General features: G+C 46.1%; 1 protein-coding gene across 16 annotated transcripts in view; it reads left to right on the top strand.

Moving 5' to 3' along the window:
* The first annotated feature begins 7,755 nt into the window (after positions 1–7,755).
* Positions 7,756–17,307, top strand: part of TTC39B (tetratricopeptide repeat domain 39B) — a 130,793-nt gene continuing 121,241 nt past the window's right edge. For 2 of the 16 annotated variants that reach the window (XM_070495379.1, XM_070495377.1), the window contains exon 1: positions 8,160–8,391. Coding sequence is in view for 3 of the 16 variants with exons in the window: in XM_070495389.1 (XP_070351490.1) it covers positions 7,994–8,035 (42 nt within the window). In the remaining 13 variants the exon portion in view is untranslated. Of the gene's footprint in view, positions 8,036–8,158; positions 8,419–17,307 lie in introns of those variants that run through there. The other 14 variants (XM_070495380.1, XM_070495378.1, XM_070495398.1 and 11 more) reach the window with 12 other exon arrangements.

Below are 17,307 nucleotides of genomic sequence, written 5' to 3'. Positions count from 1 at the left end.
TACTATCCACTTTGAGGTGATGCAAGAAAAGGCTAAGAATGCATTAGAGGTCATTGGAATAATAAACGTAAAGCTGATTCTAGCAGAGAAAGTTGTTGTGTCTGGTGCAGTTCTCCCTCTACCTGACTCTAAGGGAAGAGAAGAGGGGCATGGATGGGAGCTCTTCCTTCTCTTCCATTCAAGAGAGAGACTTTTCCACGAAACCACTGAGAAAGCTTATCCACGTCCGCTGGAGCCAGAGGGCGTAGGGATTGCGGTCTGCCTGTGCTCTGGAAGGCCTGCGTGAAGGCTGGCTGGAGACTTAGCAGGCGGAGAGAGGGCTGCACTGGGGGCAAGCTGTGTGTCCTTCCACCTCAGGGACAAGCGTGTTTCTCAGCCCTCATTAGATGAGACTCTGGCTGATAGAGCTGACTCAGGTTGTCTTTAACGGGATCCTCAGACACTTTTCAGGAACACCTGGAGAGGTGAAGGGTCTCCCTCAAAAGAAGCATCTTCTGTGAGAAGCACTGGGGATAAGAGAAGTTAAAACCCATACTTTCAGACATCTCTAAAGAATCACAAAGGCTCCCTGTGAGAGGAAGGACCAGACGTGTGACCTGTCACCCAGAGGGGAACTGTACTAATCAAGCAAGAGCTTTTGTGTCCTTATCTCTGTCATTCCAATTCTGGAGGGTCTCAAGTTTTAAAATTCATTTTTTTATTGAAATGTATTTTACTTATAACATTGTGTAAATTTAAGGTGTACAACATGTTAATTTGATACATTTATATATTGTTATATGATTGCCATTGTAGCAATCTATGACTAGCACCTCTACCATGTTACGTAATTATAATTTCCTTTTAGTGGTTGGGATAATTAATTTCTAGTCTCAACAAGTTTTATGACTATAAAAACAATGTTGTCTATATTCACTATATTATGCATTAGATCTCTAGAACTTACTTACTACTTATTGCCAGTTAGTACCATTAAACCACAGCTGTCCTATGAGGGTCCCAAAATTGTAGCTAGTGACAGAGGTGGGCAGGAAGAAGGACAAAGAGGAAAGAAACAGTCTGTCTTCTTTTTCCCCTCTGCGGAAGCTTGAAACTGGGTGGGAAGATGTTTTAAATTGAATATTTGGAGTTTTATGATTATTAGGCTGGGCTAGACTCCAGAGAATCACCAAGTGACGTGAAAGGGTATGGCACCTGCCCGAGATTCCACTTGGGAGCAGAAAATGACGGGAACAGAAGGGACAGTGGGAGGGAGAATTAAATTGCTTCCTGCTTGTATCTTATTTCCTGCTTGCTCCATGTATCAGTCATGACTGTGGGTCAGTGAGCCCCCGCCTGCTGGCCAGGGCCATACTCAGCAGGCAGGAAGCCGACCCTGGGTGAAGGCTGCTGCCCTCTCCTTCTCCATGAGGGGCTGGCATCCAAATTCTTGGTTTCCCACCGAGGAAATAGGTCTGGGTCAGGTATGGCAGGGGACTCAGGAGCTCTGGCTCCTACAGCAAGTGAGAGGAGAAAGGGGCGCCGGTTAGGTGAAGCAACTATGAGTAAAGGAAGACTTGCCCTCTGAAGTTCCTGTTCGCCAAGATTTAGAGAAGCGGTTCTCAAGGTGTGGTTCTTGAATTAGCGGCAGCAGCGGCAGCAGCAACAAGGGGGCCCCACCCCAGACCTACCTCGTCAGAAACCCTAGGGGCTCAGGCTATCAATCTGTGTTTTAACAAGTGCTCTAGGTGATTCTGATGCATGGTCAAGTTTGAGAAGCATTGCTTTAGAAACACAGAGTGAATCGTTGTAGTGCCGAGTCAAACTGATTTTACAATACAGATGTTACTTATGTGTATGTCTTACAGAGAAGAGTTGTATCTGCGACCCCTTCTCTAGGTAAGTGTAGGAATTGCCTGATATAAACCCAAGGTGCCTAATCAGAAGTGTTGTAAATACCAGGCCTAAAAGAGGTTATGAGAATAGAATTGCTGGAGATGGCTGAAGATAATTACTGGTTTACTAAAACTGTGTATGAAATACAAGGAGAATGTCATTCAAAAAAAGAGGCGAGTGTCCTTCAGAATGTGGAGAATATTTGGACTTGTAGGCCCATAAAAGTCTTTAGCAATGTGAGGGAAAACGTACCAGAAAAGAAGGCACAACAGAACCCACAGAAAGAGGACGTAGGGGAGGTGTCCTCAGAAGAGAAGTTGTACGTGGGCTGCAAAACTGCTGAGTCAGCTACTCCAATCCACCACTAAGCAGAGGTTCTAAATGCTTTACCCATGTGAGTGCAAGGTATATGGGAACCCAGAACATCTAAGAACACTTTGAATTCGATGCTTAGACATTCTGATTTAGGTTTGGTTGCATTTACCCAGCTACTAATTGATTTATCATTCACGTAATAGAAATCTGGAGGTTGGTAGTCAAGTGCTTGTGTGGCAGCTCCACAGTTATCAGGAATCCAGACTCCTTTTCATTTCACTGTTCTAATTTATGGCTTCTATTCTCAAGGTATTTCTTCATGGTCCAGTAGGGCGGCAGGAGCTCCAACCACCACATGTGTTCCAGCCTGTGGGAAGGAGAAAAGGCAGAGGACAAAAGGGCACGTGCCTCCGTGGAGTTGTTTCCTTGAATAGCCTTCCTGGAAGTCAAATATAGTCTATTTCATTGGCCAGCATTTAGTTACATCAGCCATTCCTAGCTGTAAAGGAGTCCTTGAAAATGTCGTCTTTCAACTGGGCACCATGCTGCCCTATATAAAATCAGGCTCTCTTACTAATGGAGCAAAGGGAGAACGGATAGCAGATGGCAGCGAGCAACATCTGCCAGAGAATCCTTATTTATTCTTATTTCTCTTGTTTTAAAATCCTCAGCACTGCACCCTAAGGTCTCATATTGTCAAAGTTTGTCTTTGTTTTGCTTTTCTCTTCTCTGGGTCTCACTTTTCTCATCTGAAAAAACGAGATTAATCTAATTTAAAGAACTATAGTGCAAATAAATAGGAAGGCAATGGGGAAGGTTATATATATATGTGTGTGTGAGAAAACAGTAAACATACAACTGATAAACAGGGCAAAATGAGTGTTTACCCAGCTCCAAAGGCCTAGAACAGTGATAGGATTTTTTTTTTTCTTTACACTGAGGTCACATTGGTTTATAACAAACATATAAATTTCAGGCGTACATCATTGTATTTCTGCTTCTGTATGGGCTGCATTCTGTTCACCACTACCAGTCTAGTTCCTGTCCATCACCATACTTATGTGCCCCTTTCCGCCTCCCCCACTCCCTTTCCCCTCTGGTAACCACCAATCTATTCTCTGTATCTATGTGTTTATTTGTTTATCTTCCACATACGAGTGAAATCATACAGTAATTGTCTTTCTCTGTCTGACTTACTTCACTTGGCATAATATCCTCGAGGTTCATCCACATTGTCAAAAATGGCAAGATTTTATCTTTTTAGTGGCCAAGTAGTATTCCATTGTTTTTATATACCACCTCTTCTTTATCCATTCATTCATTGATGGACACTTAGTTTGCTTCCAAATCTTGGCTATTGTGAATAATGGTGCAATGAACATAGGGGTGCATATATCTTTTCAAATTAGTGTTTTCATGTTCTTTGGATAAATACTCAGAAGTGGAATAGCTGGGTCTTATGATAATTCTATTTTTAATTTTTAAAAAAGATTTTATTTTCCCTTTTTCTCCCAACGCCCGCCACCCCCTGCCCCCAGTACATAGCTGTGTATTTTTAGTTGTGGGTCCTTCTAGTTGTGGCATGTGGGACACTGCCTCAGTGTGGCCTGACGAGTGGTGCCATGTCTGCATCCAGGATTCAAATCGGTGAAACCCTGGGCCGCTGAAGCAGAGTGCACGAACTTAACCACTCGGCCAGGGGGCCAACCCCTATTTTTAATTTTTTGAGGAATCTCCATACTGTTTTCCAAAGTGGCTGCCTCAATTTACATTCCCATCAGCAGCCTTTGAGGGTTCCATTTTCTCCACATGCTCTCCAACACTTGTTATTTCTTGTCTTTTTAATAACAGCCATTCTGACAGGTGTGAGGTGATATCTTGTAGTTTTGATTTGCATTTCCCTAATAATTAGTGATGTTGAACATCTCTTCATACGCCTTTTGACCATCTATATATCTTTGGGAAAATGTCTGTAGAACAGGGCTCTTCTTAAGGGAAGATTTCAGCCTCCGCTAGATGAGGGTAGACAAGTTTTTTCCCCCAGCGTCTAAGCCTCTCCCAGGGACATGAGTTAATCCCCTCTACATCACTGAGGAAACTCTAAGTGCTTAGCTCTTGCATAATTTTGAAAAAATGAGTAGGCATTAAAGATAGTCATCGGAGCGTGTGATTGAGAGGGGTGGCTATTTCAGAAGGGGACATTCTCCTTGAGGAGATAAGACATGAACGTGAGACAAAGCCACTGACGACTGCATGATTTACAATAAGCTCTTATTTCATAGATACCAGCATCTAAAAAATTTCATTTTTAAATGCAAAACCATTCTCTCTCCTATTACACAAATAATAAAGATGCAATTTTTATTTAAAGTCAAATATCAACAAAAAACCTTACATCCACTAAGAGTAACAGGTTCAGGAATACTAAAGATTAGATTGTCTGCAATATTAGATTTATTTTGAACCCCAAACAGCTCCCAGTAGGTGTGCCTTCCAAATAAAAAAATTCAGACACTGCTCTTGCTTAATCCCTATGCTAGTTACTTTGGGGAAATGGAATATCTGAGTAATCTCACTTGACTGTTAGAGTACAGTGTTGTTAGCAAACTGGCAAGAGAAATTCTGTCACAAAAATGAATCCATTCTGGCCGTTCTTTGACAAGAGCTGTTTTATATTTGTGATTCATGATCTTGTAAAATTATCCATGTGCAGGAAAAGAAAGTTGGCACCTGCCAGGAGCAAAGCAAATTAGATTAGATGTTTCAGTGGCTAGAACACATTTATTCATTCAGTGTTTATAATTGGCTTGCTCAGAAAGATGAGTGTTGCCTATCTAGTGACGTGAATTTAAAACAAACAGGGCTTTAGACTTGATCCCTGATATTAAAAAAAAATCCCTACCAAACTTCCTCTATAAGAATAGATCTCTGAAAAATCGACTTGCTTCTCATTATAACATAATCATGCTATAAATAATAATAATAATAATTATTATTATTTTTTTAGATTGGCACCTGAGCTAACATCTGTTGTCAATCTTTTTCTTTTTTCTGTTTTTTCTCCCTAAAGCCCCCCAGTACATAGTTGTATATTTTAGTTGTGGGTCCTTCTAGTTGTGGCATGTGGGATGGCGCCTCAGCATGGCCTGATGAGTGGTGCCATGTCCACGCCCAGGATTCGAACCAGTGAAACCCTGGGCCGCCGAAGCAGAGCTCGAGAACTTAACCACTCGGCCATGGGGCCTGCCCCCATCATGCTATAAATTAAAGCCAAGTTCTTCTGTATCTCTTCAAATTTGAGGAGCTGAAATTCATAAGACACAGACAAAGCATATGGCAGAGGAAGAAGCCACCAATAAATGGTTTCATGTCAAAAAGACGTGATATTAATTTAGGAACCAATGATCTTTCAAAAATGGAATCATGGGGGCTGGCCCCGTGGCACAGCAGTTAAGTTTGCAGGTTCTGCTTCAGCAGCCTGGGGCTCACCGGTTCGGATCCTGGGTGCGGACATGGCACCGCTTGGCACACCATGCTGCGGTAGGGGTCCCACATATAAAGTAGAGGAAGATGGGTACGGATGTTAGCTCAGGGCCAGCCTGCCTCAGTAAAAAGAGGAGGATTGGCTGCAGTTAGCTCAGGGCTAATCTTCCTCAAAGAAAAAAACAACAAAAAAAGGAATCATGAATGAGTAATACAGAGTAGAATCTGGACCCAGACAGGAAATCTAGCCTAAGAAAGTGGAGCATAAACAGAAGGAGGTGGAGGGGAAGAAAGGAAATTCTCAGAGTATTGGCATTAATAACCTCTAGGTCCTTCTCGCCCCATGCATCTGATTCTAACAGCACCCAAAGAATGAGTTGACCAGTTTTAAAAAACGGCTTTATTGAGATATAATGTACATAACCATAAAATTTATCCATTATAAGTATACAATTCAATGATTTGTAGTAAATTCAGAGTTGTGCAACCATCACCACAAACTGACCCATTTTTTCCTGTTGTTTGTGGGGTACAGCCATTTTATTTTTCTAGTATAAAAGTATACAGTGACTCATTAAAATCCTAGAGCAAGTTTTAAGGAGGCAAAGGTGACTCACTGAAAATGTGTGTGATAGACATGTGCAGACAGCTGCTCTACTGAAACAAGAAAGAAAGGGAGGGCAGCTGGAGGCAGTGCAGAGCAATGGTTACCACCACGCCCTAGAGTCAGACTGCTGGAGTTCAGATTCCAACATCCCTCTTTGCTTAAGAGCTATCTGAACTAAAGGAAGTTGGTTAAACTCTCTAAGTTTATCTTACTTATCTGTAAGATAACAGTAGCTACTTCATTGGGTTGTGAAGGGTAAACGAGACAACATATGCAAGGGGCTCAGCATAGTCCTGTCATATAGCAAGTACTCAATAAATGTTAGCTATTTTTATAATTATCACTGGATGAGCATTAAATAGCCTTTTATGAGCCAGATGCAAAAGACCACACGCTCTATGATTCAATTTATATGAAATTGAAATTGAAATATAGAAAGCAGATCAGTGGTTGCCAAAGGCCTGGGAGTAGGGGTAGGAAGTTGACAGCAAAGGGGCATAGGGAACTTTTTGGGGTGTCCTATACTGTGATTGGAATGGTGTTTTGTAAACATTTGTCATGGAATTACTTAAACTTGGTGAATTTTATCGTATGTAAAATAAAGCTGGTCAAAACAACAACAAAAACAACCCTAAAAAATATAGCTTTTAATTTTCCAGTTGGATAATTCAATTATTTTACGTGTTGGAAGCAAGAATCAATTTTTAAACTCGGCCAACAAATATTTGTTGAGCGCCTACTACCTGCAAGGCACTGTTCTAGGTGCTGGGGATACAACCTTGAAGAAGAGGGCCTCCCTACCCTCATGGAGCTTATAGTTCAAGCACGGATTATACACATATATTTGGGGTTACCAAAGGGGTCAGTGTGGGACGCTATGGGGACATAAACGTGACAGGGATGTGGAAGGAAGGGCAGAGGAGCTCTAAGTTGCATAAATGTCTGTCCTGTGGTTTTTCTCTTACTTTTCAATCACATATAGAAGCAAACCCAGTGTCCCTGTATCTGAAGATGATGCCCTTGACCTAGTGTCCAGGCTGGTGGCGTGACAGGGTCCTTTGGGTGACCAGTGACCATGACCCAAGGCTGCCTTCTAGCCACATCATCTGTGAGACGCAGTGGCCCCCTCTGGCGAGGGAAGGGGACTGGTATTGGCCCAAGGACCAGGTGGACGCTTCCACGAGCCTCAAGGATTGCGCAGCTTTGACCTTGGCCTAGTCAACCCTGCGGAGACTTGGCCGCAGGGGAACGCGAGCTCTCTGCGCAGCGCAGCAAGCGGACACCCTCAGGTACGTTCTCAGAAGGTGGGCCGGACCGGCCAAGTCTGTCTGCGAAGTGACTCCGCCCACGATGTGGCCCCCGCCCCCGCCATGGGTCCGAGGCCGCTGCAGGCTGGGGGCGGAGACTGTTGCGGGAACCTGGTTGGCTGCTCGGGTCTGAGCCGCGAGGGAGGGCGGGGCCTGCGGGGGGGCGGAGCTCTCGGCGGGGCGGGCCGCCGGCGCCCGCTCGGGAAATGGGTGCTCTGCGGGTCTGCGGGCGCCGGGGGCGGGGAAAGCGCTCTCCGGGCTGCGCGCTGGCCCCGCCCGGGACCCGGCGGGAGCGCGGGGCCGCCCCTTTCCTCCCTCGCTGGCGCTGGGCTGAGCCCGGAGCCGAGAAAAGGAGTCGGCTCTGAGCTCCTGCTTGATTTTGGGCGGCGGCAGCCGAAGGAGGAACATGGCGCTCGTAGGCAACGGAGAGGAGCTGGAAGCGGACGAGGTACTGGCCGGTGGGAAGTGTGGGCACTGCCCTTGGAGCCCGGGAGGGATGAGCGAGCCCGGCCGGGACGGCCGAGGTCCCGCCCCCTTGGTCCCCGATCTGGGAGCCTCCCGCCCGGAGGAAGGGGCAGGTCGGGGCATCCGGGCTGGGGCGGTCTGTCCCCGCGGGAGCGAGGAGGTTTCTGCGGCGTTTGGAGCAGAGGCGCTGCCGAGGTTCCGGGCGCCGGCACGGTGGGGTCGTGGGGATGGAGGACACCACGTCCGGTCGGCTGGTGGATGGGTGCGAGCGCGCGGGAGCGGAGGATCCGCAGCACCAAGCTGTTCTGAGCTTCTCCAGGGACGCCTGGGCTTTGTGAGGTCTGACCCCGAAGTCCCGACGCTGGGGTTTGTGGAATCGTCTCTTGACCTGGGAATCTCACCTTCTATGGAAGTTTCCTGGGGGCAGAACCGAAAGGCTTACGGTCGATGATAGGAGAGGAGGGGGACAGCTGGAGGATGGAAGGAGCCCCAGGGGCATCTGCCCGAGCGGGCAGGGCAGGGGCTGCCGAGGGGCCGGAGGGCTAGGGGACCGGAACAGCAGCCGGGGAACTGGTGCTTTCGTCTCGGTACACGGGTCCCGGGCCTTTCCCAAGCAGGTCCCGGTGTCGGTGGTAGACGGAGGGAAGGCGCTTTGAGAACGACTCCGGTCTCTTGTCTCCTCAACTGTATTTAAATAAGTGGCCACTTCCTCCTGGCTTCCGCGCCGGGGTCTGGGCACCCTGGGGCGGGCGCGCGGGACCTGTTGATTTATTGACTATTCCTTGCAGCGCCGGCAGCGCCGGAGGGACGCGCTCTCTTGCTCTTGAAGTTGAGGCCGGCGGCCGCCGCAGCTTCACCCACGCACAGCTGCTGCTGCTGCCATTTTACCTGACTTAAATTTTACTAGTCGCTGCCGGGGGAGGCTTAGTTTCAAATGATGCAATAGTGGAAGATCTGGAGCAGGCGGGGGAAGCCCTGCCCGTCTCTTCAATGTCGGGAAACTCTTGACAAGGAATACTATGTTTTAAATGTAGCTCTTAAAGTAAAAACAAACAAAACCAAACTACAGCTCCTTTACACGACTGGCAGACAAGAGGGCAAGTCCAGAACCTTCCTTACAGCCTCTCCCTTGCAATAAGGGCCCCGAGACCACAGACCCATGAACTAGAGCTTGCTAGACTACATCTATTTATTGTTGAAACTTTTAAACTATACATAAAGGCAAATGATGAGATAACATTTATTGCTATTTTTATCTGTGGCAACCTTTATTTACAGCTTTAGGCAGTCTGTTTTGGTATGACCTGGAGCCCGCTGTTTTTCATTCCTCCTGTCTTAACTTCTTTTCGGTCATCAAGGTGCTAACACTTCGATGGTGCTCTGACCCTACATTCACGCCCTTCCTCAGAAATTTTTGTGGCTCCTTGTTGTGTATTAAATTAAGGATTCATGTAACTGGCATGCAAGGCTCTCTACAGTGTGGTCTCAATCTGATGGCCCAGCCTTGCCCCCAGCTGCTTTTCTGTGTATAACCATTTAATTTAATCAGTGTTATGCCTGTATTATTAGTGAGGAAACAAGACTGGGAGTAGCTAGTAAATGTGGAGTGAAAGTTTTGAATCCCTAGCCTGCTTATTGAAAAAGGTTGATTAGTCGTAGTGCTGTATGATTGTTTAGACCAGGGCATTGTTGAGCGAGAAAGGGGATGCTATTAATAATTAATGTTTGGACAATAGGTGTAAATTGGGACTGTCCTGGGTGTATGGAGACACATGGCGACCCTAGCTGTGCCCACTGCCTACAAGATGAACCGAAGTTCATTAGCTGGGGAAGGAGGGTTTCAGCTCTGGGGAGGAAGTTAGGTTTCAGAGCCGCAGAGATCCTGGCACATGGATGCTTGGTAAATAGATATTTGTTGAGTGAATGAATGACTGCAGAATAGATGTTGCTTAATGATTTCTCAGTTTTTGCCATAGCTTTAATTTATTTTTTACAGTCAGTAGCCATTAGGCTCCTATTACATGTTAGGTACTATCCTGGTCCTAGGAGATGAACAGAGTACAAACAGAAATTTTTGTTCGTGCCAAGTCCACTTTTTGTCCTGTAAATGGTGCACTGTTTACGCTGTATAAATTTCACAGACATTTCGCAAACATTTATTGATTTCACACGTTTGCCCAGTGCTCAAACTGGGAAGGTGCCTTAGAAAGAGAAGACACAGTTTTGGCACTCTAGGCTCTCTGTCTGGGTAGGGAGATATGACATGTGTATAAGAACTCTAGAAAAGAGCTCAAGGCAGAGTAAGCAAGTCAGAAGTAGTGTGCGTTGTAGACTAGGTACCCTTGACTTATTTGTAGCAAGTCCCTCACTTTGAATGGGTCGAAGGGCTCTATCTATAAGTGAACTTCACTGGGTGACTGAAACTAAAATAGCTTATTTCAACTGGGAAGCGTTCAAACACTTAAATATAAGGTTGATGGCCTTTGTGGCCACTATTTGATATTCTAGGGAAGTGAAAGGGTGTCACACTCAAAGCAAAAGTGAAGGTGGTGATGGGGCTGGCCCCGTGGCCGAGTGGTTAAGTTTGCGCGCTCCGCTGCAGGCGGCCCAGTGTTTCGTTGGTTCGAATCCTGGGCGCGGACATGGCACTGCTCATCAAACCACGCTGAGGCAGCGTCCCACATGCCACAACTAGAAGGACCCACAACAAAGAATATACAACTATGTACCAGGGGGCTTTGGGGAGAAAAAAAGGAAAAAAATAAAATCTTAAAAAAAAAAAAAATTTCTAAAAAAAAAAAAGTGAAGGTGGTGAGGAGGAGATGATATTTGAACTGGGTCTTGGGTGAGCAGGATTGCGTTGGGCGGAGCAAGTGGAATAAGGCACAGGCCTGGGTGGACGCTGAGATGGTTGGGAGTGAGAGCACACCTTGGGTTCAGCAGGGCACCCAGCCTTGGGAGGAGAGCCCTGAGGGCTGAGACTGCAGAGGCTAGCTGGGATCACGTGGTGCAGTGTCTGGAATGTCTTGCTAAGGACTTAGGGTTATATTTCCTAAAAAATGGGGATCTGGAAGGTTTTTTAACTGGGCAAGTGTGATCAGATTATTTATTTTGGGAGGATCAATTTGGTGAAGTTGATGCAGCCCGATTGTGGAGCTGGCAGCAGGGAGGGCAAGAGGCTGTTGTAACCGTTCGTGTGGGAGGTGATGAGGACTGAAGTAGAGCAGAGGCTGTGGGCTTGGAGAAAAGAGGCCAGATGTGAGGGACTTCTCACTGAGGATGTGGAGGAGGAATTGGCCCGGGGGCCTGTTCCCCAGTTTGAGGGTCAGTGGTATGGGGGTGAGGGAGGATTCTGAGTCCCCACAGGGCTCAACCCCGCCCCCTTCATGTGGATGTGGAGGAGGGTGTCTTCACGGAGAAGACATGAACGCCTGAGGCTCACTGTGACTTTTCTTACTGAGGGAGCATGGCCATTTGTTTATGAGTGGGTGAATCTGGGCAAGGTTAGGACAGGGTGTGTGTCAGTTGGTTATGCAGTGAGTGAGAGGAAGGACTAGCATCATTGACCGTCAGCTCAACTGCTCAGGTAACGAACAGGTGCTTTTCCTGAAATGTTCAATCTTGAATCTCTTGAATCCCATCCATAATGGGAGTGCTGCTTTTTCAGTGAAATGTGCTCGCATTTTCTCCTCCCCTCCCCCCGCACCCAGCTACCCCCACCTCCCTTCCAGTCTGCTAGCTCAGGTAAGCTTCTCTAGGCAGGTGTCACTTCTTCCTTGTGTTAGCTGTTGGCCGCCTTATTGTAGTTCCCTGCGGACGGTGCTATTACTAATTATCCACAGGGTGAGCTGATCCTATGAAGCTGATACTGTGAATTCTGTGAGGTTCATGGTTTCCATCCAGCTGCCTGCTGACAGCTCCCCCGCTTCCAGTCTTGGGTGCCCCAGTGGCCATCTCAGCGGGGCGGTCTCCTGAAGCCACTGTGTGCTCACTTCCCAGAAAATGAGTACCTGGAGACTCTCCTGGGCACTTGTGAGGTCTCCTGGGGAGAGCTTGCCTTTGTCAAACCTCCCTTTGGTTCCTGACTGCATCAGAACTCTCTTTTCCCACCTCTGTGCTTAACGGACATTGGTTGTGCACCTAGAGATACTCTGGCCAGTTGGCCGCATTGGTTAGGTCCCTTCCCCAAAGGGACTCCTCAAATTTTGAGTGCCTGGCAGTTCATAATGCCATTATGCATCCTAATCTTTTTGTTCGAAGACTCTGGGTATGTAGTAAATGCTTTCTTGCTGAGATCTGTGGACATGTCCCATTGGTATTGCTGATATTATGCTGAAATATACACAGGGTCTACATCATTTAAAATATTTTAGTGAAATAATGCATTATATATGGTTGTTGGGTCTGATTGTAGCTAGTAAGCGAGAAGAATTATTCAGTCTAATTTAACATGTTGAATGTTGTGCCAGGTGCTAGAGCGGCAGACATAGCTCTTGTCGTAAGTAGTGGTCTAGTGGGGGATGGGGGCAGGGGTGTAGACAAATAGAGGCAATATCTATGCTGAGAACCATGGAGGAGGGATTGCAGGAGGCTTCAGGAGCACAGAGGAGGGCACCTCATCCAGGGGGCTGGGTAGTCAGGGATGGCTTCCTGGAGGAGTTGATTTCTTAGAAATTCTGCGTCTTGCAAGATGAGTAAGGGTTAGCCTTATAAAAGAGAATTGGGTACGAGGGGAGCTCTTGAAGTGTATCCCATGGAGGGGACTAGCAGGCATAAGGTAGGAGGTGAGGGAGAGCTTGTGGTGCTCTGGGTGCCAGCAAATGAGGCTGGCAGGGTAGGAAGGCTGTTCCGAATCTTTCATGCCGGATCGTGGCTGTTATGGTGTGTATTGAAGGACTGAAGCTGAGGAGAGGGGAGCAGAGATCATCGCTGCAGGTGGCTCTCACTGCCAGTGCAAAGTCTGATCCGAGGGAGCCCAGACTGGAGGTGGGGAGGCAGGTGGTTTTCTGGTGTTTTGTTCTGTTTGTTGAATGACTGTTACAGCCCACTGAAGGCCCACTGTGTGCAGAGGTGGCTAAGTATGGGGATAACATGATGGGTCAGGTCTGGTTTTAGACACACAGACAGCTCTGACCCGGAGTGTAGGGAGTTCAGGGAGAGTGTAAGCAGGCCTGGAGCAGCTGGGAGGAGAGAGCTTTCAAGGGGGCAGTCACCCACGGCATCACGGTCAGGGCATGCTCCCGCCCCCGCGTCAGCCGACTTGATGTCCAGACTGAGTTTTGTCTGCCCAGCTGTGTGACTTAGAGCAAGTCTTTTAACCCTTTTGGGCTTTAGTTTCCTCATAGGAAGCATGAAGGAATTGACATTGGTGATCTATTTCTGAAGTTCTTCTCAGCTTTGACATCTGTGATGGAGAAGGCGACATTGGATCTGGACATTGCGGGGTGAAATTTCAGCAGGCAGCGAAGGAGCAGATCGCTGCTTCATGCTTGCAGGCAGACAGAGTAGCAGGGGGAACACGCTCAGGCGTGCATGACGAGCGATGGAGGCCGTTGTGCTGAAGCAGAGAGTAAGCGGGAGCTCTGTGCCTGAGGCAGGAGAGCAGTGCTGTGTGTGCTCCAGCCGATTTTGATAGGACTTGAATGCTCAGCTAAGGAGTTTGGGTTTGCTCTTTTTTGTTTTCTTTTTTGGCAGTAGGGAGACACGTATCCTCCCTTATCTGGAGAATGTTTTTCTTTTTCTTTTTTTTTTGATAAAGGAAGTAATGATGATCCCATTTCTTGGTTTCGCTTTCTCGTTTCCCAACCCCATTTCCAAAGTACAGTTTTAAACTGATGACTGTGAACTGCGATGCAGTGGTGAAAGAGACAGACTAGTCAGACGCCTTTGAGTAATTCCATCGGCTTCTGTTTCACCACGTAGACTCCTACCCTTGGCTGAGTTCTGAGATACAGAACTTGACCCTCCACTCTGGTGTGGTCAGCAGGAGCAGTCAGGGTTTCTGGGACCGTCTCCTCGGTCCTCCTTTCTCCATCTTTGCTTCCTTAGACCACTTTTCCCCAGAGTTCTAGGGTTCTTGGTCTTTCTTCAACACATGAGTCGCAGTCATTTCACTCAGACTAAAGAAAACAGATCTCAGATTCTCACATCATTTTTTCAGGCCGAATGGAGTCTGATCTTTTGGAGAGGAGGTGAGCAAGGCAGATGACACAGTGGGAGAGACCCGAAGAGAGGGGATGAAGCCCGACTCCAGAACCCTCTCCCAGAAGCACTCGTAGGTCATCATCTGTGCAAAATCATGCAACAGGTGCTCTTTGGCCGAGAACAGCTACCCCTGGCGCAGAGTAGTACGAGCTTCGGAGGAGCAGCCAGCTTGGGTTCAGATCCTGTCTTCCCATTTGCTGTGTGACCTTGGGCACGTTATTTTAACTTATCTGATGATCTTCATTTATGAAATGGGAATAATGATACCTACCCCATAAGGCTGGCGATAAGGATGAAATAAGAGCCCACTTTACAAGCACCTGGCACATAGAAGTACTCTGAAAATGCTAGTTCTCTTTTCCCTTTATGTTTTTACCTTAAGATATGGCCGCCACTGTTCATTATATTTATGGATTTGATGAAGAATCTGCAGCACATGTTTTAGTGAGTTCAAATATGGTTTTACCTTATTTCTGCAGTCAATGGAGAAGAAAATTCTGAACGTGCGCACGTCCTACAAACAGACAGGAAGTGATCTATCCAAGGTCACTTTTCTCAACTTAGGCACAGAATCTGAGTTAGAAGCCAAGTGCTCTACCTGTACATTCAGTATCTTTTCCACGAGGTCAGAGGGTGGCAAGTTTCACCAGAAGGAGAAATTTATCCTGCCCCCCTCCTGCCTGTTTTTGTAGATACAGTTTTAGTGGTACACAGTTGTGCCCATTCATTTAGGCTTTGCCTATGGCTGCTCTCACACTGCAATGGCAGAGGTGATTAGTCGGGACACAGACCGGGTGGCCAACATGGCCTAAATATTTATTGATTCTTTACAGAAAAAGCTTGCTGACCCCTGTACTAGGTGATTTCAAGGGCTATACATAAATTTGTTCATAATGTGTTCTAAACCTTGTGCATTAAGTTTGCTTATTTCCTTAATACTCATATAGGTATCAAAAACTAGGAAGAAATGGATATCTATTTGATGCATCCCATGAAGTTGTATGGTACAAGTTCTGGAGTTAGATGGACACGGGTTTGAATCCTTGCTCCTCCACATACAACCTTGGATAAGTTAATCTCTTTAAGCTTCAGTTTCTTCGTCTGTAAAATAGAGATAATCGAATCTACTTCAGAGGGTTATTGTTGAGGATTAAAGCCTATAAAGTCTTAGCGTATGGGGTGCAAATGTTGACTCTTAGCACTATTATCATCAAGGTTGCACTATGGTTATTAAGACTGTTTGACATTGGTTTCCCAAGGGTGTAAGGAGCTGGCCTCACTCAAAGCTTGGCCCATGGAGAGTCTTGCACAACTCCTCTTCTGCCGTTGGATTTCTTTAGGATAGAAGCACCTCTCAGGCTAATCCCAGCCTCCAGCTGGCTCAGTTCTGCAAATTTACAGTCCCCACACCTTTCCCTCCCTCAGGGGAGATGGGAAACCACTTACCACAAAAGAGAGTGGTGAACATGCGCCCAAATGGCCATCTGTTTAAGCAAAGCACTGTTAGTATCGGTCAGCAAGGGGAGGGCAATGTCAGCAATATTTTGAAAACGGCCTTTGCCTGCCAACACATAGGTGGTATGTATAGTCACTTCTGGCCTCTCCAAACGTTTTGCTCTGTGGGATGGTTCCCTCTTTGACTCTGGTGAATGTCATAACCTTCTTACAGGGTTTTCATTTAGTAGCTGGATGTTAATAGGTGACTATGACCTGTAAAAGGTATGTTTGTGTTGAGTGCCTTAGTGTAAGAGGTTAAAAGGTAGAGGAGGTGACAATGTATGTGCACTCCTGGGCCCTGGAGGGGGCTTGAGGGTTCTTGCTCTATCCCAGAGCAATGTGCCATGCCAGACTGCTCTTTCTAAAGTTCAAGTCCATTTTCACCTTGCTGCTTAAAATCTGTCACAGCTTCTCACTGCCTTTGAGGTAGTTTGCAAACACGTTAGCATGGCATTTACGGCCTTACTTAGGATCTAGCTCAAGCGTTCTCACACTTAATGTGCACAGATCCCCTGGTTAGGGGAGTGGGTGACTGCTTAAGATGCATGTTCCTAGGGCCCACCATGAGCCATTCTTAGTAGGTCTGGGGTGGTTCCCAGAAGTTTGGAATCTTACATGACCTTTAGCATCAGCCATGCTGAAGTGCTTGGAGTTTCCCTTCCAAAAGGTCCCAAAAGGTCAGTCCTTTCTCACTTCCCAGCTTTTTATATGCTGTTCCCTCACTTGGTGATTCTTCATCTCAGAGGAGAAATATTCCTCCTTTGGCGTACTTGCTACAACACCCAACATGGATGGGATGTAGGTACCCGGTTGTTCCAGAAGGAAAGGGTGGTCCTTCTTTTCCATAGAAACCAGCAAAGGAACTCTCTTTAGTGATTTCTAACAATGTGATATTTTTGTCCTCTCAACCAGGAAGAAGAATTTACCACCATAATCTATTAGCATCATCTCAGTACACGTGAAAAAACCCCAAAAAACCAGCTTTATTGGGGTGTAATTTACATACCATAAAATTTACTCCTTTCAAGTGTACAATTCAATGATTGTTAGTAAATTTACAGAATTGTGCAAATGATCACAATTTAATTTTTAAAATTGAAATATAATTGACATACAACATTTGTTAGTTTTAGATGTACAAAATAATGATTCGATATTTGTATATATGGCAAAATGATTGTCACATTGTCTAGTTAACATCTGTCACCATACATAGTTACAAATCTTTTTTATTGAGATGAGAACTTTTAAGATATACTCTCTTAGCAACTTTCAAATATGCAATACAGTATTATTAACTATAATCACCACGTTGTACATTACATCCCCATGACTGACTGACTTTTTAACTGGAAAAATAGGCTCAACCCACATGAATACCCCAGTCCACATGGATAATTTGTCCAATTTGCAAGCAAGCAGATGTGTAGTGTGAATAGATGATGGTTTTTCCTGATTTTCTAGTTTATCCCCCAAGGCAGATACTATTTATCCAACATGTTTAGCTTCCTAATAGAAGGATGAACAAGCAATTGCATTTCAAAGCCATTACCA

The sequence above is a fragment of the Equus asinus genome, chromosome 23 (genome assembly GCF_041296235.1).
Source record: "Equus asinus isolate D_3611 breed Donkey chromosome 23, EquAss-T2T_v2, whole genome shotgun sequence".
In the NCBI taxonomy this organism is placed as follows: Eukaryota; Metazoa; Chordata; class Mammalia; order Perissodactyla; family Equidae; genus Equus; species Equus asinus.
The sequence above is the reverse complement of the archived record's forward strand: the minus strand, read 5'-3'. Positions and strand labels throughout refer to the sequence as shown.